This window comes from Gymnogyps californianus, chromosome 5, assembly GCF_018139145.2.
Source record: "Gymnogyps californianus isolate 813 chromosome 5, ASM1813914v2, whole genome shotgun sequence".
NCBI classification, from domain to species: Eukaryota; Metazoa; Chordata; class Aves; order Accipitriformes; family Cathartidae; genus Gymnogyps; species Gymnogyps californianus.
The window spans coordinates 30,536,991-30,564,606 of NC_059475.1; the positions used below are offsets into that span (position 1 = coordinate 30,536,991).

The 27,616-nt window shown below is 36.7% G+C and overlaps 1 protein-coding gene across 1 annotated transcript in view; it reads right to left on the reverse strand.

Moving 5' to 3' along the window:
- Positions 1-9,413: 9,413 nt before the first annotated feature.
- The window catches only part of TTBK2 (tau tubulin kinase 2), a 72,214-nt gene continuing 54,011 nt past the window's right edge, over positions 9,414-27,616 (reverse strand). Inside the window, exons 13-14 of the mRNA XM_050897811.1 lie at positions 10,899-12,172; positions 9,414-9,894 (exon numbers count right to left, since the gene is read on the reverse strand). Of these exons, the coding sequence (XP_050753768.1) occupies positions 9,426-9,894; positions 10,899-12,172 (1,743 nt within the window). The 3' untranslated portion in view covers positions 9,414-9,425. The remainder of the gene's footprint in view (positions 9,895-10,898; positions 12,173-27,616) is intronic.

Consider the following 27,616-nt stretch of genomic DNA (forward strand, 5'->3'; position numbering starts at 1 on the left):
GTACCAATCACACACACACATGCCTCAAAAACCGACAGCTGCTGCTTAATAAAACATGATCACAGGGCAGTCATGTTGTTAGCAAGTGTTTCCCTTCAGTATCATAGATAGAGTAAAATATGCAAATATCTCACAAAATTAAAACATATACATGTACAGCACATTGTTAATTGGGAGTAATGCCTTGAAGAAGAGGAGGTTCTTATTTTCAGGTTTACCTTAACAAAAGGAGATGGTGTGGGTGACAGGTATCACTATCTTATTCATAAATTGCTGGTTTTAAAAACAGGAAAGAACTAATCCTTCTAAATCTGATTTTTGAGTCTATGGTTTTAAAAGCTTTCCAAATTAACCTGTTGGAAGCATTATTTCTCCCCCATTGGCACAGATGGGCTCTCTTGAGCAGTGTTTTCTGTAACTGAAGACGGCACCCTTCATTTGTATTTTGTTCTCATGGACAAAGAAGCCAAGTAACACTTCCATGACATTCCAGGTAGATTAGCAAAATGTGATCTCAAGTTTACCTGGTCCTTCTGGGCAGCAGTTTGAGCTTGTCCAGGTTGCAACAGCCAGTTCTTACCTGTCTGACTTTCTTTCAATGTTTCAATTCTTTCTCCAATTGTTAATTCTTGAGTTTCACTTACTACAACATTTCTAGGGAGAGCTGACTTTTGTGCACTACATAGCTTTCTCATGTTTGAGTACAAATTTGAGTGAGAGGCAGCTACAGTACAAGTGCAGAGAAGCGCAGCAAGATCCTAAGAGCAGAGTGGGCAGATTGGATCTCCTGTATGAATGAAGACAACAAGCCAGGCAATGCTAAAAGACACTTCAGTGGTCAGACAACTACCAGACCTCAACAGCAATCTGCCACAGCGTCTTTGTTCCAATCTTGCTTCTTTCCCACAGTCTGTCAGTTGTACTGCTAATGTATACTGGAGCCAGATCAAAACCACTCTTCCATTTCTGGTATGATCCAGATTTACATAGTACTTTAAACAAGGAAAGATACTGAGCTACCTGTTGCCAGTACAGAATGCGCAAATTTGTTATTTTCATCTTCAAATTAATACAGCTGGCTTGCTATTTCTTTATGTGCCCTTTCTGTGATCAAACAGTGGTTCTGTTGGGAGCACCAAAAGCACACACCATCCAGAAGCATGCCATTAAATTTCTGGCTGCTCTTAACAGGAGATGAAACATCATTTTCTTGGAATGTTACTGAGTAAATGAATTCCCAATTTATTTCCTGTCGTGTGAAGCAATTTGGACTATTTATATAAAGGACAAGAGCTAATAACCTGGTCATAAAGCTTAATGAAAATACTGCCAATGATTTGAACAGGGGCAGAGCTGGCTTTTAATTTGCCTTACATACAAGGCATAACAGTGATAATGCCGAGAAAGAGATCCAGGGAATTTTCTCCAATTCTTCTGGACTTCCCTAAAAGCCTTGTTCTGCTGCGCAAAGAGCAGGCACTATTTTCCACAGCATACAAGGACTAAGACATGCTGGCGCATAAACCACAAATATAAATTGTGATGATATAATACTCTACTTTTAGCTAGTTTTACTAGAAAGAGAAATGAAAGGATCTTGGAGGAAACTAGAGCAACTGGTAGCTTAACACTGCATTTCCACATAGCACAAACCGCTCAGATTCAGTAACAACTTCCGTTCATTCATTTCTCTGCTATCTGCCGCTGAAGTGTATTGTACAGGGGATGACAGGTCTCCTCAAGAGACTGTAAAAGCTCAGTGACTACATCCAGACAGCTGATCATCTCCAAAGAAATCAGTTACGGTGGCCTCTGACTAAATAAGAAATTACAATTTTGAAGGGGAAAAAAAGAAAAGAAAAAAAAAGAAGCAGCAGCTGGCTTTTCAGAATGACAAGGCTGGAATCCACCATATTGTTACTAGAATTGATCTGATCTGGCTGTGGCAATCATTTATTGTTTGGCTGAATACAGACAGTATGGATAAGAGCAAGAGCAAATAGAAAGGGAGGTTTCTGAGGAGGCCGGTTGAGATTTTCTATTCTTATTAATATACAACACATGAACCTACTAAATCAGTAAAACTTCCATTGATCCAAGCATTCCGACTTGCAATATGAACATCTGACTCGTGTTGCAGTAGTACCAACAGGCACTTGCTTTTTGCTTTCTTGTAACAGAAAAAAAAGAAAAAAAATCACTGTCAAAGCACTTTCTCCATTAAAGTACAGGGTTACAACAGTAAAAAATATTGAAAAAATTCAACTGAAGCTTTATAAATAATTAAATCATTATACAAACACAATCAAGAACTGAAGTTTTGCATGCTGAATGAATATTTTATTTAGAACCAGTTTATAAAAATAAAATACAAAATAATTTGAAAACAAAACTTAAAACATTGTACAAAGCCTTGATATGGTACAAATGAGAAAATAAATAATTACAACTTTATGTACAAATGACCATTACAAGGGCATTAACTCTTTATGTTCCTGGGTGCCTGAGCAAACTTAAAAGGAAAAGAATGGCTTAGAAGATTTCCAAGGAGGGGAAGAGAACTGCAATTACTGAGCAAGAGAATTTGAAGGACTCAACATTTGTCTTCCTCAATGGTATCAATCTTGGAACTACTTTCCACTTAATTTAATCATGCTGCAGATTTTACTATTGAGTATTTAATTTCTTATGAGGTGACAACATTGTATTTTTAATTAATACACAGATTTCATTCCTTGTGGTATTGCCCAGAGATCTTAGATTAGCAGCCACTGGTTGGCAGCTTCAGAAAGTCAGTACTTGTCTGAAGGCATTGCTGGTGATTTCCTTAATTCACTAGTTTGGATATTCATAGGAAAGCATTTAAAAATTGACATCCGTTAGCACAAGCACTGCAACTCATCTCTGGGCTGACTCTATAGAAAGGAAGTTAGAAGTTGGGGAAGAATTTCAAATCTTGCTTTCTAGCCAAGGAAAGTAAAGAGGATGCAGAGAAGGCTGCTAGGCAACCAATCCAGATCTCCAGTCAGAGGAAAAAGATGTGAACTAGCCCCAAAAAATCCCACCTCACCTTGTGTCAAACCGCTGTGACCCTGCCTGCCACACAGCAGATACGGGTTTAAAAGGATTTGAAGCCAGGCAGACCAAACTAATTACACTATCTTTTGGAGCAAGCTGGTCTGCTGTTATTATAGCTCCTTTATATAAAAGTTAAGTCAAAGATCAAGTGATCTCAAAAGGAAACAAACATCTGTAACTCAAATTAATTCCAGCTGAATTCCCACAGACAGCTGTGGATGATCAGGACCTCGTATGAGTAGCCCACTTGTGGTATTGTTTTAGAAGAAACCACTTTGTACTCTTGGCCAAAGCTGGCTCTCAGCAGTAATTCTTACAGAAAAGTAGACATCAAAAGGCATGTCATGTCATAATAGTAATAAAAAATAAGCATTTTCCAATTTAAAATACAGCAACTGCAAATACGGTACTTATAGAGTGAGTTTATTCCTTCAGTTCCTAAACGGGAAAAAAACTCAACAAAACAAGACCCTACACTGATTTTAATGTAAGCTTCATCTGCACAAGAACAGCAAGAATTCCCAAGGATCCAAGTTCTTCATGTAGAGGAGAACAGAAGCAAAATACATAAGTGACATATGCTAACATTTGGGTTTGTCACTATTACTGTTAGGAGAGAATGTGTTACCAACAATGGAGAGTAAAATCAGCCTACAAGTTCAAACCTGGATGGCTAGAGTAATTGCCAAGTTAATACATTAGACTTCAAAACAATACACTCCTATGCATTTTTCCTTTAAAAAACCCAAAACCTCAAAGGTTAATATTTAAAAGCCTGATTATTTAAACCACAGGAAAATGAGTGATAAAATTTTTTGGCACTTAACAGTATCTTAAGATAATTCCAGGCAATTATTACACAATCCAGGCTGACTTTTATATCATTTCTCTTTTACAAATGTTATATGTAGGGAAAAGGAAGACTGGCTTCAAGCAGACAGCTGAGCTGTTCTTGTGTGAGGTGCGTGTTTATGCAATTTGCATGTATTAGCTAAGAAATGTATGACCTATGCCTATGTATTGCATGTAGTCGAAACACTGAACCTCACTTCCTTTTACCAGCGCTACCGGTTACTGAACATTGCAGTAATTGCAACCAATGACATTTGATCCAAAAGCAAAACAGCAAACAAAACCCTTCAGTTCACTGCCTACTTGGTGAGCTAAAAGAAGTAGAATAAAAATATTATGCACTGTTCCACAAGTTTCAGAAATAGGAATGAGCATCCAAAGCTTTTACCAGTTGAAAAAAAGAATCATGGATAATCGTCAAGGCTTTTATTTATATAGCTGACAGTTCTCTGACCACTCCTTACAGCGGAAAAGCATACAGAGAATGCGCCAGAGGCAATCATGGTGTTAACCTAAGACACCTAAGCAGCCCCTTGCTCACTGGAATTGACAAGACAGGCATGGCTCTTGTCACCTCACAGGATCACTCCTGCATAAAAAAATTAAGATCAATATATTATAAGCCCATAATGAGAAATCAGTTTGACTTTGAGCTCTCTTTTATTCTCCTATTCCTTTTCAGAAGATTCCTCTCTCATTTAACATATATATAAAAATTGGAGGCACATATCCCTAGTTTGCCATCAAACCCTTTTAAGAAATCGGAATAATAACTTTCTTCTTACCAGAATTTATGCCTCAGTGTTCCACAAAATTGTCCAATTCATTGTGGAAAAATTCTGTTTACAGGAAAGAGGCTGTACTGTAAGTCTGGCTTTGTCTACATTCTCATCAAAGAGAAAAAGAAAATATTTTTTTAGAAGCATTACAGTCAACCATTGCATAAATGTTACTGCAGTAAGAAGGACTTACAGGAGTTTTGCTCAAGTAGGACTATAGGATCAGGCCTTGTAATACGGAAAAGACACAGAATCAGAATTAGGGCATAGCAAAATTACGGTAGATGAAGAGGACATCAGAGCAAATCAAAGCAAAACAGGCCTCGGCTCACTCTGGCAAATGAATTCCAGTAAACAGGATGCAATAGCTGAGACTGTTCCTATCTATATGTATATACACACATATATATGTATGTATATGTTTCTATATAATATACAGTATCTATATAAGTGTATATATAGATACACTTATGTACAAATGCATATTTATATGTATAAAATCAAAATTGTGTTTTCCCAGCTATATTTAATACCGTAATACTACAAATTGTAAATGATAGAGCTTTTGCAAGTCTTTTTCAGATGAAAAATATTTCAAGCTATTTTTAAATATATAGGATCAGATCCTCCCCTTTACATCAAGACTGTTTAGTGAGGTATGCGAGAAAGCCTGATCTCAAACATGCAGACCTCAAGGCAAGAATATGTCCAGATTTCCCAAGACAGGATGTGGCTGGTGGCTATAATGAATGTCCTGTGTCACTCTCCCCTGGGGTTTGCCTCCTGAATAATGGTATATAACTAGCAGTTAAGACCTCATATTGCTCCTGCCTTTGAGCAGTGAAATTTTCTATGCTTACCGATCCTGCTCAAGTAGTAGATAGGTGCCTAGCATCATACAACTTGCCAGTGTTGCTCTACTGTATCACACCTTCTATTACTTTTAACAGGGTTTTACTTAAGTAGTAATTGGTGTTTGTAATTAATAATGAGGTTTATTAATATTGATTTTTGAGGTTGCAACTTAGATTGATTATACCATGCAATATTGCAGCACAAAAGTCTGTGTGACATATTCAGTCTTTTCAAGTTCTATTTTAGTTTAAAGGCTTCATGCCTCAATTTCTCTAAAAAATGCTCCAAAGTGCTGGCCACAACACAGGAAACACCATAAAGGGGAAATGCGTGTGCAGCATCTGCATCTGCTACATGTCATGGCTCCATTGCACTGCCCTCCAAAGAAATGGAGGCTCAAAGAGGACAAAGCAACAGCTCCTTGAATTATATTGTTTCCCAGCTAAAATCCCTGTGTAAGCTGCTGTGTGCTATGCAAAATAACTGTAACCGTTTTGTACAATGGAGAAAAATCTTCCCCGTCCCTGAAAATTTGTTGCAGATAACCCTCCGTAAACCATTCATTCACACTCTGCACAAGGGCCACACGCATGTACATTGGTGTTTTTATGCAGTCAGTTGCGTATTCAAATACTGAAGCTTACAGAGTTCTTAATGATGATACAGGCCCTCTAGAAATATTAAGCTAATATTTATGTATGAGTGGATCAGCTGATCATTACCTAGCTACATTAACCGATTGCTACATTAGACTATAGTAAGCAATTCTGTAAACTTTTAGGGGGAGGGTATCAAGCAATAAAAAACTCCAGAAGAGCGGGTAGTTCAAGATAAGTTATTCACAATCACTCCTCCATTCATATCTTCATTATTTTCTCACTAGATCCTGTTGAATCCACAGCAAAAAGCAACTGGGGACATACAGTCCTTTTATCTTTTTCTGCACTGAAAGAAGCCTGGGTGACCAATCACAACTGGTATCTCTTTCTCCGTTTTGGCATAGTTTACTATTTTTACATTGGCAAGTAGTTCAAGTACAAGTGAATTTCTACAGCATTGATTTATTTTACATAGTAATGTGTAACAATGGACAAGTCTGTACTTTGAAGACAGCATAAAAAATCCTTAGGTGTTATACTCTTTCTCACCTGTAAAGCAATTACCTGTTTCTGGATCCTGCTACACTGGAGAGAAAATATAAACACCTCAACTTCAGCATTTCAGGCAAGGATGCACAAAGTTGGTACCTATTAAAACTGACCATGTTAACGTAGGAATAACCTTACAAGACCATAATAAATGCTTTTCAGAAATAAGGGAGAGGGGAGGAAAAATAATCACAGGCTGCCACAACACCTTAACAAATAATTCCAGCAGTGCCCAGGGCAAAAATGTCACACTGGGACCAAATTCTCTTTATAGTATACCATAAGGAAACATGAGGAAAAGAGGAAGGAAAAGATGGAACTTGTTGTTGACACAATCATCTGTTAGGTATTCATTGACTGTCACTGCTCCTATATGACAAGTATTCATAACAATTAAGAACTCACATTATGAAATAAAAATGAGTAACCACAAGCCCTATTTGTAATCAAAAATAAAAATACCTCTGAGTCTCTGTTCTTGTATCATACGCAAATGCACACACAAAATTATAAAGAAAAAAGCAAGCTGCAAGACAAAACATTGGCTGGTTGAGAAATCAGCAGTCCTTCAATCTTGTACCAAGGTATAAAGGCTATTAGAATTTGTGCATTCCAGAAATTTGGGGGGGAAATAGAAGATGTAATGCCAAAAGTATTCAGGAACTAACAGAAAGGGAACTGTATTATTTGTGGTCCATAAATTACAAATGAAAAATGAGAAAGAATGAGTTTATATAAGCATATACATATATGTATATATAAATATTTATATTATATAATTTACCTTGAGGACATGCAATTATTGGTATAGCACCTATTATACAATATAATACAAAGGAATAGGACTTTCCAATGGTACAGTTTCTTCAGAAAAAGCAGGTATACCCTACCTATTGCATTCATCTGTAGTGCTTGAAACCTGAATGAAATTAAGGTTCCACACTGTGCTACATTACGTATGGCAAACAATATACATATTCATAGTAAGAAAAGAAAAAAGAAAAATCAACATAGTCTGACAAAGCAAGTGAAATTCAGTGCAGCTCCAGGGCAGCTTTAATGCAGCATTAGAATGTGTTAGCTCAGAGACAAAATATTCCCTTTTTAATCCAAAGGTATTCATTTGGCAGAGGTTAAATAAAAAAGCACAGATGCTGGCTGGAGAGGCATATGACTACAGCAAGCAGATCAGTAACTGACAAGTCTCCTATGCATCCAGCGTCCCCACAACAGGAATAATTAGGGAGAGCTGGCTGCATCTTTCTCAGGCTTGCATTCTTGTGTGTTACTATTCTGACCCACTATTCTCTTCTGAATATAGCAAAAGGTGCTGTACCGTTACATTCCCTACAGAGATCCTGTAGAGCACAGGAGATTATTAAGTAACTACCAAACAAAGTTGGAGGAATTAGACACCATGGATTTTACTGACAGACAACGAAGCTTGGCTATCAAAAAACCATTTGGGCAAAAGAATGACAAGAATCCAACATAAAAAATATCTCGGATTGCTTTCTATATATTTTGCTTTGATGACAAATATTCTTACCCAGCTTTTTTAAGAGTGTTAAGTATATTTCTGTCACGTATATCCTACTAAGTTCACAAAGTAGACAATCTCCTCATCTCTGTTTCATCTTTCATGTTTTTATAAAACAAATGACCAAAAAAGCAAATCTTGGTTGGTAATCATCTCTGCACAGTAAGATCAGTGGTTTAAGTGATCCATAACTAATGGAAAAAGAAAAGCCAGCAATAACAAGGGTTCTTTTTGCAGATGAGCTAAGGGAAAAAAGGTACTTCTGTTTTCTAACTTACATTGCAATTTATTGCAAATCTGCAACATTCAGTGAAGTGCAGACATCTCCTCCTTCCTCTCATTTCCTAGACAGGAATGCTTTTCCAAATTCTACCGAATGCGTTCTGAAGAACCCCACTATGAAGTGTATGATATAGAACTGAGAATTAGCTTCTTGGATCCTAATTAGTACTAAACAAACTTCTAAGGAATATAGCTATAAAAACACCTTGGCAAATGTTAATATTAATTTTTAAAATGTCATCAGTGTCAAGAAGAGGCAAGGTATATGATACTTCCTTAGGTAAAAAATCTATGCCATGGTAGACAGGGGACAAGATGAGCACTGAGTGACTCAGAGATGTGTGCAGCTCAAAATGGAAAAGCCTTATAAGGTAGAAATACCATCATCCTCTAAATTGTGTGCTTTTTTAAAACTTCAAAGACATGCTTGAGCAGTACTTATCTCCCAAGTGGTGACACCATTTTGGGAATAACTGTTTTAGGTTTTCTTACATACTCCTTGAGTATGTAAGGCCTTAAATAATTAGGCCAAATCTTCTAGCTAGGTAAACTAAAAACATAGAAATAAATACCCTTTTAAAACATTCACCTTAGAGATATTTTTTACTCTAAATACATTGCACCTCTTTGACTACCTAGTCATTCTATCCTGGCCTCTACTTCCCGTCTCATGGATCTGCTTGCTGCCTGCCCCTAGGCAATGCCTGGCCACTTATTTACACAGTATGTTTTCTCATGAATAGTTTATGATGCTTACTTTCTCCAAAAAGCGCAGATTCAACACCATTTTTTTTAATATACTTTTTTTGATTATTTTTTTAAATACACAGTACACAGACACAACATGCATCAGATTTAGGAGGAGGCTTTATACCTGTCAAGGCCCAGTTCCTATCTGCTAAGTTTAGTGGTTGATTTGCTCTTTCCTGTGGGAGTCTTAGTGTTTGGGGAATGGTGGAAGGAACTGCCAGATCCTTTCAGACCATTCTTGCTTGGTTTGTTGCAGCAGTGCTCTTGTTGACAGGATCTCCTAGAAGATGAGGAGCCTGAGTGGCTAGGAGGTGATTTACTCCTCCCAAGATGTGGAGATGAACTCCTCTGATCATGATGGGGTCTCCCAGCCCGGGACGGAGAAGAACTGGCAGTACGGGGTAAAGAAGAGCTCCTAGGGGAGGCACTGGGACTGCGTCGGGGGATGACAGGGCTTTTGGGTGGTGTTTTTGGACTATGTGGAGATCCTGGACTCTTACACTGGGTAGAACTCCTTGGTCTTTGAGATCCATTCTGTAGGATTTGAGCCAGACGAGAGATAAGATCTGAGTCCGAGCTGCTACTCCCTAGGACTCTGTATCTGCGTAACCTTAAGAAGAAATGAAGAAAGATTATTTCTGTTGCCATCTATTCGCTAAAGTTCATATAGAAACACAGTATCACTAGAAACTAGGCATGAGCTTACATTGCAGAACAGACATCTAGAGCTGAACTTTCCTATAAGGTAGAGGTGTTTGGATCTAGGCTTTGGCTTCTGTGTTCAAATCAACACAGTATTTATATTTGCATTAACTCACTCACATAAACAGCTTAAGTGTTTACAGGATAACTGAAATTTCCTGGTGGTGCTGGAAGAAGTGCACTGAAGAGCAGTGCTTATCACCTCTGTTTTGGAGGGGTACATCCATTCCTGCACACCATCAATACGCTCCTATACACAATTTTAAGGGATGACAAGGCACATCACAACTTCCTTCAGAGGATTTCGCACTACTGTATCAAAATTCTCCTTATCCTGGTAATGTGGGCACTGAAGAAACTAGATCATGGTTGTCTGTATATAGAATTGGCAAAGGGGGGCTTCTAGAATTCACTCTGCCCTCCTTCAATTAGTTGTTTTTACTTAGCCATGATCTAAGCATAGCTAACTAACTCAATACTGATGGCTGGAATCTCCAAACCCAAATACTTAAAATGTCTACAATAAGAACAGTTTAATTTTCAAAGAGGCTGGATATGACAGATCTTATTGATTTTTCTTGGTTTGTGAATAATCAACAGTTCCGGAAAAGTGACCCCACTTTAAAAAAAAAAAAGTGTAAAGATTTAGTTATAGCTCAACAGGTTTCAAAATATTGAATACACATCTATTGACGTATAAGGTTGAATGGTGAAGCAGGCTCATTCTTGTGTAACAGCCTCTCCTCATTCATTCTCCAACAATGTAAGATTTCTCAGAGAATTGAAGCCCAGCATTTTTAAAAAATTAGTTAAAGGATGGAACTTCTACAGGATTACATACTGCATAGTAATTGCAGTCTAGCTCAAGTCCATTTTCAACCTGAAAATCTATTTCTGTTTTCTCTGCATTACCTAGCTTCTACCCCAGGTCTAGTAGGCGGTTTTCCTGGTGGTGGCCGAGGAAAGAACTGAGCTGAACTTGAACTGGTGACTTGATCAGTGGTTGCCCAGGACACTGGCCTTGGGATCTTGCTTTTTCTGGACTGAGGGCTGCTTGGAGATAAAGAGCTATCTTCTGTCTGCTTGCTGAAATGAGAGTCCAGTGTCAATCTAGAAAATGAGGACAAGACATCATCCTCAGAAAACGGTACTGGAGCAGCAGCCATTTTTTCCTCCAGTGACTTATCAGAGGCACTTGAGAGGTCACCAAGGAAAGATTTGAGCTGTCTCTTTTCCACAAGTAGTCTGACCAAGTCTGTCTGATGGGCCTTTTTTAGAAGAAGCTTTTCCTTTGCTGAAACAGGAGAAGAGGACTCTGACGTTGAGTCTATCTCTTGTGCTAAAACTGGGATTCGGCTCTGCCTGAATACAAAAGGAGATTTAACTAAGTCCTTCTTAGATCGATGAGAATTCTCATTTTCTGAAATGCAGTGGAATAACTCTCCATTTCTGGGAGAATTTTTCTCTTTTTTGTCCTCCTGGTGCAAAAAAGTAGTAAGGGCCACTTGATGGCATTTCAAGTCTTGGATACGGACTTCTTCCTTATTAGAATGAAAACCATTTTCCTGAACTGGTGCTATTTTGCTTGCCTGTCTACTAACATGTGGGTTGGTAAGTCTTGAGGGAGAAAATTCTGATGTTTTAGGTGCTTTTGACTTCAGAACCTCATCTTGATTTGGCACCAAACAGACGGGCCTTGGCTTTGATTCTTCAGCAGCTTCAGTATTCGTTAGAGGTTCTTCCTCTGCAGATTTTGAGTTTCCTGGCAAAGAAGAATTCTGTTCTTTGCTTAGTATTTCAATGGCATCCTCAGAAACCACTGGAAGCCTTTCTTTCTCAGCCTCCTCTACAGGAATATTTTCAAGTTCCTTCTCTTCCTGTATCCCACTATGTTGTTCAGGTAGGTCCTTTTGGCCACAGTCCAGGACGTTGACACATTCTTTGACAAGTCCTTCCCTGTCAAGCACCTCTTGGCTGATATTAAGTACCAAATCTGGTCTGCTGGCACTAGCTGGAAGTGTGTCTTCTGTCACAACCAAACCTGGGAAACTTTCCTTTGGAGAGGAAAGTTCCACGGTGTGTTCCATAGACTGAGCATCCTGCTCTCTTTTCTCTAGCTGGTGGCCATAATGAAAGCTCTCTGAAGCAGACTGTGTGGATGCCACTGAAGGTCTGGGTATTGTTATCTGCATTGGAAAATTAGAGAAGGAAAAGGTGAGAAACTCAGGAATGTTATACAGATAACATTCTTTAAATAGCATTTTTGATTCTGTGTCTTCAAGATACATTATATAATGATTCCTATGAATCACAACATTCAAGTAATACCTAACTTCGTAATTTACATCTAAATAATTAGAAAAAAAATATACTCTATCATCCCAAGACAGAAATGTGTAACAGGTAAAAACAAACATAATCTCAGTGGAAAATGTTGCAGTTACCAAGTAACCCTCCTGGAAATGAGATCCAGCCTAACAGATAGGCTTTTTATTTATTTTACATTAGTTTGAACACTCTTAGAAGAAGTTGTATATAAACGTGAAATCTTTAACAAGTACACAACAATGTTTTCAGACAAGTACAGAAGACAAAGAACACAGTGAGGTCCAGATTCAGGAATGGACTTAAATTTCAATTTAGGCAGAATTTAGATACTTTGTTAACAAAACAATTAATAAAAAACTTTATTTAGCTAATTAAATACATCCATACCCATAATACCTACATTTTTGTCCAGAAAAACTTTCCTGAGTACCCAAATTTTAGCTATTACCTTCTCTATAGAAGCTTATGCCTCATTTTAACTAAGCAACCTGGTTAGAACATCTCCTTACCTAAGGTCATTAAGAGATTCACAAACTAAATATTCACACATCTAAATCCCCTAAGGGGTATAATCCAATAGACAGGCTTAAAGCGCTCCTAAAACCTATATATAGTATTGAGTCAGAGTCCCTTTGAAAAACAGTTGGTTATGATGAGTGCTGCCTCTAGTACATAGCTTAATTGTTAAGAGCACACGTCCAGGAAATGGGAAACCTGCATTCATGTCTCTCCCCACTCGAGAGGACATAAGACCACTTCCCCCAGTTCCCATCAAGTATGGACAAAACCAGAATGGAGTTGCTTCTCACCTTCCCCGTTGAAGTCAGGCCACTGCACAGACAGAAATGCAAGAGTCATGAGATCAGAGGGCGAGAGAGCACACACAAAAGTGAGAGGAGTTTCACCTCTATGGCCAAGGGAGGAAGGCACTCTCATGTGAAGAGGAGTCCTAGATTCTGGTTTATACATATTGGATTGAGTCATTTGGTATAAACAGTAAAAAATCAAGGGGCTACCCTTACATCTTTCTCTACATGGACAGAGAGTTCAGCTCCTTTTTTCCTTGTATTCCTTAGCCTCATGAATCTGACACAGTTTGAGTTTGTAATACTTAACAGAAAGTGGAAGACTGGAGTCTGGGTTTGGACATAAAGACTTTCTTGATGCACTGATAGTAGAAGAGACAACTAGTGGTAGCCTATTTCCAGTGTTGCCAAGGTTCTGCTATGTTACAAGACAGATTTCACTTGACCTTGCTGCAGAAATTATACATGCTGCTGAGCTTAATGGGCTTTTGCAAGAGCTAGTACATTGGAACTACTGGGTGGTAGAAACCAAGCTCATCTTCAAGACCTGTAAAAATTTACACTGTGTACTCAAACTTTACAAATACAGAACAACTCTCCAAATAAGAAATGGGAACTGACAGTGAAGGAGATATACTTTCATGGGAAATTTGAGTATAATAGCTTCACTGAAATTCTGGCTGATTTCTTTTTTTTTTTGCATTTTCTTCATAGTCCTGTATAACAAAATTTCCATCATTATGGGTGCACATTTACCTCCATGCAACACAAACATTCAACTGATATCGTAAACAGTTCACTAGAACAAAACATGAAACACAAATCACAGGCATAAAGCTGAATTAAAGAGAGGACAATTATTTATGTTAAAGAAATTACTTCTATACTATAAAATGTATTCTGAACCTCTCTAATTTACCTAATGCAGTTTTTGGACCTTAACCTAAAAATGTGGAATCAAATTTTTGAGAAATTTGGAATAAAATTCAGAGAATAAGATTTTCTTAGTTTTATAAGTAGGATTAGCTGTTAGGCTACAGAAAGTGGTATTTTTCACCGAGGGTGGGGGGCTGGGGGGTGAGGAAAAGCAGAAATGTAAGATAATTGAACTTTTGTTTTCCCAAGTAGACCTAAGCTATCTGTAGCATCTTCCCCACGTTGAGATTTACTGAAATAGGGGAAAAAACCAAACCAAAACAAAACCACTGAGACCTGCAGCAAGAGGCTACTTTTTGTCTCCCTGATAATTTGTTTTCAAGTTTGGGCCAATACAGTCCCTTCATGTTTGCTGAATTAAAATGGTACATGGAGAAACAAACTGAAGTTACTTAGTTTTGGCAAAACAGTCCTCCTCATCTCCTCTTACTCTCAGTCTGGGTTCTTTCCTCTGAAAGAAACACTACTTCTCTTTTGAGTTAGAGAAGTCTTTCTTACTTCAAAAGCTTTCTTGTGAGAGAATCCAAGCACATCAGTTCAGCTACAGAAAGAACAGAGGAAGCAGAACTTTTTTTAAAAGCACCTTTCCATAATTAGGTCAATTAGTGCCTAAATCTTGAGTGTTAAACAAAAACAGTTTAGCAAGAACTCTGCACAGAAAGGAAAAGGGATAAAACGGGAGAAAAAAATTAAGAAAAAAGGTCTAGGAAACAGGGCAGCTATTCCATAGGCTTCCATACATCTCTGGGAGGTTGCTCTGAGGCAACACATCTCCAGGTATCATACATTGAAGGACTCGTTTTCATATGACAGAGGAACATATTTTGGCCTGTTATACTGTCCTGGTTTCAGCTGGGATAGAGTTAATTTTCTTCTTAGCAGCTTAGAATGTCATGCTCAGTATATAAACTGGGGGCAGCGGGCCGGGAGAGGTGGATCGCTGCTCGGGCATCGGTCAGTGGGTAGTGAGCAATTGCATTGTGCATCACTTGTCTTTTCTTGGGTTTTATTTATCTTTTTTTTGTTAAATTCCTTTTTATTACAGTTATTATTATATTTTTATTATTATTATTGTTAGTATTGTATTTTACTTTAGTTATTAAACTGTTCTTATCTCAACCCATGAGTTTTACTTTTTTTTCCTGATTCTCCTCCCCATCCCACTGGGAGGGGGGAGGGGTGAGCGGCTGTGTGGTGCTTAGTTGCTGGCAGGGGTCAAACCACAACACACACAAAAATCGTCAGCTCTCTTAGAAATTCTCAACCACAAGGTGGGTAGATGTGGGTTCAGGAAATTTTAATGCAATATTGTCCTTGGAATAGCAGGTTCAGATTTTGGAGAGATCATTTGGGCATTTGCTGTCCACTCAGCTCTGTCTCCAGCTTGTTTCAACACCTTGTTCTCCAGGGCTGCAGACGGCATCTCCAAAGTAAGGAGATCTGGTAAAATATTTCCTTTTCCAAACTTTTCACTTGATGAGATAGTCTGGTTGCCAATTCAAATAACCCGGGAATCAAAAAACCACAGTTGTCTTCCACATATCTGAAGTAGGATGGCTTCCCTTAGAATAGAATGGTTCTGGTGTTCTCTCAATTTTCAGAGGTAAGACAACCTTAGTTATTTGCTTTTAGGAGGATATTTACCTTCTTGGTACATTTCCAGAAGAGCTGCAATTGCAATTAAATCCTCCTTTGCTCAGATATGTTTACATGGAAACTCTCTTTTCCTTGTGACTTCTCTCTCATAGGTCAATTCTTTGTTAGGTGAAACCAGCTCTGATCTGAAATTTATTTACATTTTTCAACAGACTTCATATCCTTTGCCACATCTGGAGAGAGAATTTCCTAGTCTTCCCGGCCTATCTTGGCCAACCCAGATGTAACCCTTATACCCAAGAAATAGAAGAGTAAGCTTGTTGAACAACATACAATAGAACAGGCAGGAGCTATTTGTGAAAGAAAAACAAGTGGAGGAAAGAAAAGGATACTGGATGACTAAGTATCATCAAAGACTCAGTACTACTAAGTAGTTCACAGTTTCAGAAATGGCTTTTTGAACACATATATCACTTTCTTGATTTGTGTTCACTAACAAACAAAAGTTTGTTTTCTCAGATGGTCAATAAACCTCTTATTAGTCTTCTCAAAGCACAAGAATCAAATTATATCCCTGTTGGGCTTGACATTTCACCTATATGTGCAAGAAATTTAAATGGGTAATCACACAGAAGTGCCTTTCATGCAAGGGTTGCTACAACTTCAGGTACAGCTTTAAGAGAGAAACAAAAGAGCAAGACCAATTTTTAAAAAATCTGGGCATGTGTATGAGAAAACAGAATTTGTATAGAACTGAACCCTGTTAAATCACAGAATTATAGAATGGTTTGGGTTGGAAGGGACCTTATAGATCATCTAGTTCCAAGGCCCCTGCCATGGGCAGGGATACAAATGCTTTCATTTGGAAGAACTTGGATGTAATAGTCAATTATTGAAGAAATGGAAGAAGCTGGTAGATGATCCTCCTAAGGCTCCTTGTAAGATTTCTTTGGGTAAAGCATCAGCTTCTTTACAAGGCTGGCCACTACGGATAACTTCATGATTCACACTATGCAGGATTCTAAGTAAAAAGACTGGAGAAAGTTTTGCATCCCTTAAAACAATTTAAAAAAAAAATAATAATCCTGTAGCCTGAATTATCCTGTAAATAGTCTTCTCGCTCTCTTGTTTGTGAAACCTTGCAAGACAGAAGTCATAATCAAGGAGTCTGAGGAGGGCTGATCCTGAGACATACAAAATACACCAATTTAAATTATCATTTAGTCTAATTCAGGGAGACAGAAATCTCAAGGTTGTTCAATACATAACTAGTTATGTAAAATTAAAAAAACCCATCATACTCATAAATAATCATCATACTTTCTTTTCTTCTGCCACTAATTAAAATCTTATCCTATGAGATTTCTATGGCTAATCATGTCAATTTTGTAAAATACTGAACTTGATGAACAAAGACTACAATGTGATGTGGACAATTCATCTAAGAAGAATAATGTGGGGAACAGAATTTAAAATGCTGCCTCTCAGCTCACTACGATAATCAGTTCATAACACTATCTACCCGATTATCGCAATTCCCATACTTCAACAGAAGTTATGTGATACAGCAGATTACTGAAAATGACTGACACAATATATGGAACAATAAATTTGAGGTTCTCCTTTCACTCCAAAATATTTGTATGAAATTATTACCACCACGGTCTTGAATCCTTTGGCCTTCCCTAAATAAATTCTTAATTCCTTTCCGATTTCTCAAATTAGCACTTGACTGAGACAAGAAATTAGACTGCATTTTCTTCAAGAAACTTCACAAGATGGTGAGTGGGATGTTAAGAAGGAAAAAGAACAAAACAACAACACCACCACAAATATCTCTTGGACATCCTTTATGACATCTGACAAACTTTCCTCCCTTTAAACCTTTGACAGGCTGCAATAGCAAGTGATGTGCTTGGATGAAATCCTCTGTGAACGTATACAGCAAATTGCAGAGGACTGAAATACTGAGTTTTGGCCTGCAAAGTTGCTAAGTCTGAAAGATCTAAAGGTGTGAATATGGATTATTGTACAATACCAGCAGGTATTGTACATCTGACCTCTCAGCAACAGCTTTTTTCCCTCCACTCACGCTGTCTGCTACTTCTGCAAGCATGTCAAGTGCTGTCAGGACTTCAGGCCTGTTAGAAACATGGTGTACAGATCTGTTGTCCAGCTAATCCCGTCATTATTTGTAACTTCTCACATTAATAAGCCATTATCATATTACTTGGCATTCTGAAGACACTTCATCTAATCAGTTTATTCTTCAGAACTTCTTTCCTACCTTAGTAAAGTTTGTGTATCTACGAGAACAAACCTCATGTATCTTCTCTTTTCCCTGCTTCTCTTTTTCATCTATCGTTAGCTCTATCACCTACCAGGAATATGACCAATGTTAGTATGAGTCTGCAACTTCCGCAATACCAAACAACCTCCCTGAATCTTTCCAGTTCACCAGCTTCCTCTTACTTCATGAGTTTTTCCTTACTTATGTCACTTAATTTCTATTTCCTTGCACAACTATATGCCTCTGCAAAGAAATTTGAACTGCAGTTTGTATGAAAGCGTAAAGGGTATGTTAGCGCACTGTCCTGTAATTTACTGCTAGTGTCATTCTCACGTGAATAAACCACTGCTATGCTTACATCTCTCTAGACAACTCACCTAGCTTACTGTTCAGAACAGCCCTCCTACTTTTCAAAATCCTCCCTACCTCCTACTATCATTTCTACTGACTTTTTAGAGTCTAATCCTTTGTATCCCTTACATTCCCTTCCGAGATTAAATTCACAGCAGGGAAGAAGTTAAATATAATTAATTATAGATTTACTAAACTACATTGGCTATTTCTACAGATAGACTAATATGGGGACAAACACGAGAAATATATGGCTGTAATTCATGGTGTTATGGAACATAAGACCAGAGATGATTGTAAGTTCTGATACTGAATCCCTTTCAACAGTCCCATATATATGGTACTGCAAGCATTGCAGGCATTTGTAGGAACTGGTGGTCCCCAGGATAGTACCTTCTGTTGTTAAAAATTCATACATGACAGGCCCTAATCCTAAACTAAAGAGAAGTAACATATGAAGGCTTACTTATATCTATCTGAAAAGAGGAGCATGTTGCTCTCCACAGCTCTTCAGACGTATTCTTCCTGCTATTCTATAATGCTAATTTTTGCATTGATTTATATAGAGGTTGCAAGAAATGGGAAGAGGATGGAATACAGATGCAGAGCTGCGAATGTACAAGACAACTGTGTTTTCATATTCTCTAACGTGATAGGTATCTTTTGAGGATAAAGAACATATAGATCGGTGTGTACAGTCTTTCTTTAAGGCTTATTAATCATAGCTTAATTTCAGTATTCTTTAAATATCTTTTCTTTTCAGTTACCTATGCCACTTACCAGGTAAAGGAAGATTTTTTTGTTCTAACATAAACCCATATCCTCAAACATCCAATAGGGCAAATATTGATTGCTCTAAAAGCAGTATCTTTAATTGCTTTTAGAGAATGACTGTCATTGTAATAAGTGGCTAATTAGTTTCGTAATGTGACTAAAACAAGTACTTACTTAATTTGAAACTTATTCTGTATAACGCATAAACCAATTGAAGAATGTTCTTGAAATTTACTTATATTGTTGGAGAACTGGGAAGCAGCAGCGCTTACAGACTATTACTTCATAACACTCACACAATACTCCTGTCATATACTCCTATTAAAAATGGGCCGGTATTGTAATATTTTTCTTGAGTTCCACAGAGACAGTCTTTTTCTAACAAAGAAAGCATGGATTTGCCTTAATGCACTGTTCAGAGATGTGAAAAGATGGCAACTGAAGCCTATTCCACCTTCCCATCTCATGCTATTATTTCCTTCTTTACAGAAACTGAATTCCTACCTTACCACGGTTATTTTCTAAAGTCACAAAAGATCTAGAGATTAAGAACTATTTTCAGAACCTTGGCCACTTGGAGACTTTTTCCTCTGGAAAGTTGAAAACTACTGATTCCATGGGGATTGTAGTTATCGTAACAAAGCCAGTGAGTTCATATCACACTTGAAGTAGCACAATATATTCAGCATTTCTAAATCTAGATTTTATAAAACACCTAACAATCTTCAATAGGATGTGCATTAGTTCACCATAAGAGGTTATGTTCAAGTATACTTAGGGACTCTGCTGCTCAAGTATACTTAGGTACTCAGTTAAGAAGCAAAATAAAACACTACAAATTAGAAGTTTCCTCCTCTAACAGAGGACACATTAAGTATGAAGTGACATTTACTTTTTAATTAATGATGCAACCACTTTTGGTATATAAAATGCAGTTAAAATATTTTCACAGCTATTATTATCATAGCTAATAACGATGTAAGCATCTTTAAGCAAACCTCGCTTTGTTTCAGCAGCTAGCTGTGAGAAATATATTAGTATGTATTTTTCTTACTTTAGAAACAATTTTTACTACTTTTGAATGATCTTTTTGAAGCTAAGCTCTATATTAATATGTGTCCCTACAGAGAGAATACCTGCAATTTTCAGAAACAATAAAAACACAGGCTAATACTTCCTCAGGAAAACCCTGAACTCTCATATTCAAAGCCACATTACACCTCATTATTAAGGACCAGTACATTTTTTTTTTTAAACACAGTATCTTCTTTGAAAAATTCATTTGAAATGCTCTATTCTAAAACCCAAGTTCAATCCAAGTAAATACTCTTTCTTTGTCATGAAAAAAAAGACATACACAGAGACTCTCAATCACATAAAAACTGCTTTTAATAGCAGTGGGGTCTGGCTACTACTGTTTAGTTTAATTCTGAATATTCCTCTCCAACATATCAATTCCAATAAAGGGTCATCATGAAGTATTAGGTAATTCATACATAAGATCTGCCTTAATACCCATGTGCAGATTTCAAATATGTCAATTTTTTCTGTTTGTATCTGATTCCTATGAGCCACTGCCTAATTCTAGGTTACTGCTGTGCTATACTTATGCTTCAGTTTTGCTACTTACACTGTATTTTTTATTTTTTGTAAAGGTAAAAGTATCTTTCATATTCAAACAGCAACACTCTAAAAAAAGCTCCAACACCACATTAAAAAAAAAAAAACAAACCAAAATTAAGAGTCTTCCTGACTTCTGATCCTCCAGTCAGACAGTGAATCCACTCATTTGTATGTTATAATAAATTAAATTCAGTTCTATCCAGTTATAAGATTGGCACTATATTAGCACGTTGCCCACAGTTGTGTTATGCTCACAAGGGAGAGCATCTGCGAACACTGAAATTTCCATGGATGAATCAAACATACCGGAAGAACTGATGAAACCATACAAGTACAATTTTAATACAAATTCTAATTTCAGCAGGATTAAAATCACTGTACACATAAAATTTTACTTTCAAACTTGAAATCCAGATTAAAATTTTCTTAAAATCTCTCCTCAGAATTGTCAGGATCTGTTTGAAAGAATTACGGGTTTTCTCATGCCCACAGTGTGCTACCACCAACAGTAGTTGTAATTCACATAAAGAACTAGCTGCTTTCAGTTTGCTTATAAGCATGCTTAATAGATATCCTTTAGAGAAGATAGACCTAGAGATAGGAGTCTTATCTATATTAAGGGTCTTTCTCTTTTCTTACGATGTTTTTTTATATGTTCTCTTCTCTGCACACAAGGTTTTATAGTCGCAAAGTTTGCAGACACAAAGATGCAATTAGAATCCAGCTTATCTTTTAAAAACAAAATACCTAAAACTTTTAGCAGCCTGTTACGTTACATAGTTTTGCCTCTGTGAACAGGAGTGATGATAAATGTAAAGCACAGCTCTATGAAGTAGTTACAACACAGCTGATTCCATCCAAGCACTCAAGTGATCTACAGTATAATACATGTTGCCAGTTAGGTATTTAAGCTCCTTAAAAATACTTACAAGGGCACTATCAGTTTATTCTGATTCTGTTTTGGTTGCTAGCCTGGCATTATTAAGATTAGCTATACCAATAAGGTAGCATCACTTTAGCCAATTTGTGAGCTCTCTACATATATCATGTTCTGTGTTTAGAAGCTGCCTGAAAGCAGTCAGAGCAGCTATAAATTTGTAGCTAGGTAATAAGTAAACACATCTACCTGTGGTTCATGTAGTGCAATAGTGTAGAATTGCCAAATACTAGAAATTTTAATAATAATTTGAAACTGAATCAGTTTTCAAAAATTACATAGTGGTAGCTTAGAAATATGAGAGACCTCCACTTAGCACTTGTTCTAATTTTAGTGGTTTCCCTATTTTAAAAAGTTCTCTCTTCCTTCCACATGACAGATCTATCTAACCAGGAGAAAATGCTAAGATGCTGATAAATTCACAAACTCCAAATAAAGAATTTTTTTCCCTGTAATTCTAGTTGGACTAGTATCATATGCAATTTTAATGATAGCAGACAAAAGATTTTAAGAGAGAAATACATTTTAATTAAAGATTATCTTACGGATTATATTATAGATAATATCTGCAATTATATATATGATATTTATTATATCAATTAGATCAATTATACCTTAATTACACAAGAAATAATCATTAGTCCTTGGGCATTATGCTCCGAATTGTAACCACCTATTTATTTCAAGAAGATTACTGCATGAATTGTCATCATGGAAACAAATGTTGACACCAGAGTTGATCAGCTCTCCATGGGAAATCCCACAGACCATTTAGCTTTCCTGAAACATCTTTACTTATTCTTTGCTAATGAAATTATGATGCTAGAAAAATGTACTAAATCACATACGTTTGGGATAAGATTGGCATTAAAAAAAATTAAAAAAAAAAAATTGATCACTTCAAGGACAGACAAGAATAGATGAGCCATGTGGTTATGAATATTGGGAATCTTAAAAGTATCGTGGATTCCAGAAAACATGAACATTTAAAACAATTAATAACTTTTTATAGGTTTTTTTTCCTACATGATCAGTGTATATGGATTCTATTACCAAGGCTAATTTATTGTCCTGACCTTCACTATGACTTTTCTGCTGCTTCTGATGGAGAAACCTGCAGAAGGAGAATGGCCAAGAGGGTTCTGTCGCTAATGTTCATATTGACTGCTTGTCCTCAATTGTTAATTCCTTAATTTACAACTTGGAAAGTTTCCATTGAAAGAACAGCTAACCTAACATGCTGTAAGTTTTAATTCTTCTTTACACCAAAGGCAGATGTGAAAAAAACACGCCTGAAGAACTTCTCTCCTTCAGACAAAAGACCCTACTAAGCCTAGGAGGCAGCATTTATATTTCTACATATCAAGCAATTGCCTCTGCCATTTGGATAAAATCAACAAATAAAACTTTTTACTTGTTTGCATTAGAAAGAGAGTATGTACATGAAAATTTTTCAAGAAACATCATTATCAATATAAAATCCAGTTGCTTAAAAGAATGGGAGTAACCTGTGAGCTTATGTGCGTCTTCCAGACGTCCCCTTTTTTCTTCTAAAATAATGCTTCCTGACATCCCTCATCATATGTGTTTTTGTACGAAAAATCGACATACTCCAGAGAAACTTACTAATGAAGAAAATAATGACATTGTAGCAGTGATCATATGTCAATTGCCTTTCAAGAACCTAACAGTAATAACTGAAAACAGTAAGAATTCTGAATCTGAGCTTGCCTTTGAATCTGGTCATAACCATTATCACTTACTTTCACTGATGATGAGTGAAGGCTGTAACATCACAGCAACTTAATTTTCAGGCTAAAATTTATTGAAAAATTAACAGTTATTAACACCCTGTCATGAATGAGATGGTATAACTTCTGCACATTTTCCCTACTTAACAAAATCAAATCTACTGTGTATGAAACAGTTCCAGTAGCTATGAGCTGGACTAACTCTTTGAAATTTCTACCTTGATTAAACCCAGTGTTGTAAATGGTATTAGGAGCCTCTTGGGAAAAACCTAACTTAAACCTCATGCTGACTTGATACAGTTTCCATCAGGATAGGGAACAGAGGGGCATAACAATTCTGTAAATCCTGGAATCAGAACCATTTTTGCTACAGCCAACTTTAACCATGACAGCAGGAAAAAAAACAGACTCACTGAACAGAGAAAAGCTTTTCCCTCTTTTCCTTCCAGGACACATCTATTTGATAATGTACCATGTCTTGAAACTGAAATTCTGAAGAGGATTTTGGACAAATATATCCATTCCTGACATTTTTAATGGATAGGTACAATGCTAAACCAGAGTTTTAACTAGCTGAGTTCTAAGGCAATCCTAATGCACATGACATCTTCAAGTTAATGCCACTTACAAATTAAAAATAACTTTAAAAGAACACTGTAACAAGAGAGGAGCATCTTTGGGGTTTTGTTTGTTTATTTGTGGTACTAAAAGATTGTTAAGTGTGAAAACCAATGTAAACGTTCATCTCTTGCTATTGCAGACTAGTGAAACCTGCCAAAATTAGTTCATAAAAAATGGCAAAATTTACAACATTTACGTGCACTCCTGACTCATAAACCTAAAACATCCAAAATAAAATGACAATTATAAGGGATATGCATTCTTTCTCTAAATACCCCTTGAACATGTCAAGAAGTCTTACCTTATTCTTCCATAGGTCCCTGAATTCCAGTGAGATGCTTAAAAATTAAGGTAAATTTTTCAACTCAGATCAGTATATTATTTCTCATCTTGGATATGAATATGAATATGATGGTTTGCATTTCCATAGCATCTTGCGTGGGAAGATTTCAGAGCATTTTGTAACTAATAATATAACTATACAACTACAAAGTAATTCTTAAAATGTTCCAGTAAGGTAGAAATTTGAGAAAATTAAGACATAAAAGAAAATATTTGTGTAAGTGCCAACTAATTCCGATTGCTTAACCTGAGAGACACAATTATCCTTCCCTAACACAATGAATAACCACAAAATCATTAAATTAAAATTAGCGCCCTTGTACATGTCTCATTAAGCACATCAAAAAATGAAAATATGCCAGAATGACACACAAAACTGGACTCCACCTTTGTTAAGGGCTGAATCTTATTGTATAGCAGCCAGTTTAGAAGTCTTCTAGATGGCTGCCGTGGCTAGAAGAGGTGTTCACTATCTTATTGAAGAACTAGAGCTGAGAAATCACAGAGATCAAAATCGGAGGTCACTGATTTTGATTGTTTCTCAAGACACAGTTACACATTTAGCACAACATCTGCCTAAGCAATCTCTTCATACACAGCCCTGGCCAGTAGTTACTGCATTCACATCACCTTTTCCATTGACCTCACACAACACTCTATGAAGTCCTCTAATGAGCAGAGTTCAGAGAACTTATCTGGCTGAAGAATTCACAGAAAGAAAGAAAAAGGTTATGTTTCAAGAGGATTTGCTGTACAATTTGACCATGCTACAGAGGAAAAGGATGCTAATAGCACTCTAGCCCCACTCTTCAGATTCAAGTACAATCAAAGAATTCATTCTGTTTTTTGTCAGCTCTAATGCTGCCAGACTCTTTCTTTATGCTGCAAGTTGAATAACTAAGGAGAGTTGAAGCAAAATACTCCAATTCTCTTCCATAATATATGTATGGCAAGAGAGGAGTCCTCTTTATCGAGCAAATAAAGGTAGACCTACATCCTATACCCTCTCTGCCCTAGTGAGCAGAGAATATACAGAAATTTCATGACCTCCTCTATCTGATGTCAAACTAGAGGAAGGTGGGTTACAGTTCCTGAACCCTCACTCATCAACAATCAAGAAAGAAAATCCTTTTGCTTGATTTCAGGAACGAATGTATCATTTTTAATTTTTTAATAACGTGAAACTAAATTCAACAGCACAGATCCCTGACCTCTGCAATTCATTAGTTATGAATGCTGAACCAAACTGCAAACAGCAGGAAATACACGATAATATATTCAGTACCAAATATTTATACAAAATAATATAGAATGACATTAAAATTCTTTTTAATATTTAACTGGAGAAAAGCTTTAGGTTATTAACATGCATATTCATCTTTCATGCTGCTGGAACTTCTAGCTTGCTAAGTACCTAACATTACTGCACTGTAGAAAAGAGAAGGACTTGCAAAAGTATTTCAGTTCTTCAGTGAGCCATAAAGTACAAGAGGCCTTCATTGTTGGAATGAACTAAAGAATCACATGCTTGTAGTTTCCATAGCAAATGAAAAACTGGAAGTTAAATTCTCAACAGTCAGGACTTTGAAAATCACAGCTTGAAAAGGAACACAGCAGTCATGGACTTACCAGGTAAAAAGAAAGAAGAGGCTGAGAATGCTACATATAATCCTCACTCCACTCAGTAGCAGCACCTGGCACAATACCAATTCTTTTTCACTTGACAAGAAAGTATATCACTTTGCAGCCCCTATTAATATCGCAGCTGTATTCATTTGTTGGGTACTAAGGAAGCCAGAGAAGACCCTCTGTGCCAACCTACTTTCTTTGAGTATTGTGAGCAGTTTGCTAATTATACCTGCAATACATTCTGATTGGAAAATGTAAATTGTAGATATACAGGCAAAAAAAAATTAGGTCATTTTGCATTCTGGGATACAAACTAATCCTGAAAAATACTGAAGCTTAACTTTTAATGAGTTAATTTCTCCTAAGTCCTTTTCCCTAGTCAATACGTCAGTCATCATGAAGAACGTGGTATTTTGGTATCCCATCAAGTTCACAATAATGAACATCTGGGAGCTACTGTTTGTCCTTTTCCATACATCGAGGGCAGAACTATTTTTTTATATCCAGATAAAAAGCAGCTAGAAGTTGCAGGAAAAAAACACTGCTTTTTGAGTTAACAGACAAAATGCTAACGTAAGTACACTAGCTACTTTGTTTGCCTTGTTATCGCTCACCACTGATACTATGGAAGTTTGAAAGAAGCTAATGTTGATGGATTGCTTTTAATATCAATACTCCTATGCATGCTTCACTGAATTTAAAAAAAAAAAAAAAGTCTTTCACATAGAGATATTTATACTGAAAAATACATTGGAAATAAAAGGCAACACAAAATATAATCCAAATGAAATATTAATGGTAAAATGATGATGATATGTTACCGTCTTATGCATTAATGCTATGTCATACTGCTTTACTAGTCAATGCAAGCTCATGCTGCTTAGCAAATCTCAATATTTTTGTGACTAATACACAAATTATGGTTAACTTCAATTATGATTCTAAGCCTTCATCTTTTTCATATTGAAATGAAACTGGGAATACAAAACTATGAAAAGTCCCCTTTCTCTAGTGACATTTTCCATTAGCTGTGACCCCTGATAATTGCCATCTTTGCTTTGTATACTGCAAGCAGTGGAACAATTCGTTATTTGTTGATACCCAAAGTAGCAATTTGACTACCTCTAGATCCTTTTATCTCACATTAAAATCAGTTAAGGTAGGCCAACTTTTAATATGTGTTCCCAATTCAAAGTCCAGCTGGTACTGATTATAGGAACACATAAAAAAAGAGAGATTTTAATCTTAGTTTTGAAAGAAGCAAAAATCTGTCTTCTAGATTTTATAATCCTACCTTTTTCAAGAGAAAGTCCTTCTGAGGAAGTGAATCTATCTTCCAGAACATCCAGAGATGCTTGGTGCTCCAGATCATAACCTGAATAACAGCTGTTTAAATATTCCTCTCTCTAATTTTACCTCTTCTAAGTGGGACAATGTATCTTCCTTATAGAGTATTCCTGAGACTAACCCTGAACAAGATCCATTCTTATTCCCTACCTTGATCTTTCAAAATATTTTTTAGGATGTTGTGTATAGCAGTATGACTAGCATATGCCTACTACCGGACTGTGCAGAGCAACTGAAAATGTTAAACTTTGCAGATGACTGCTACAATGCAGTCATTATTATGAAGACAAGGCTTATTC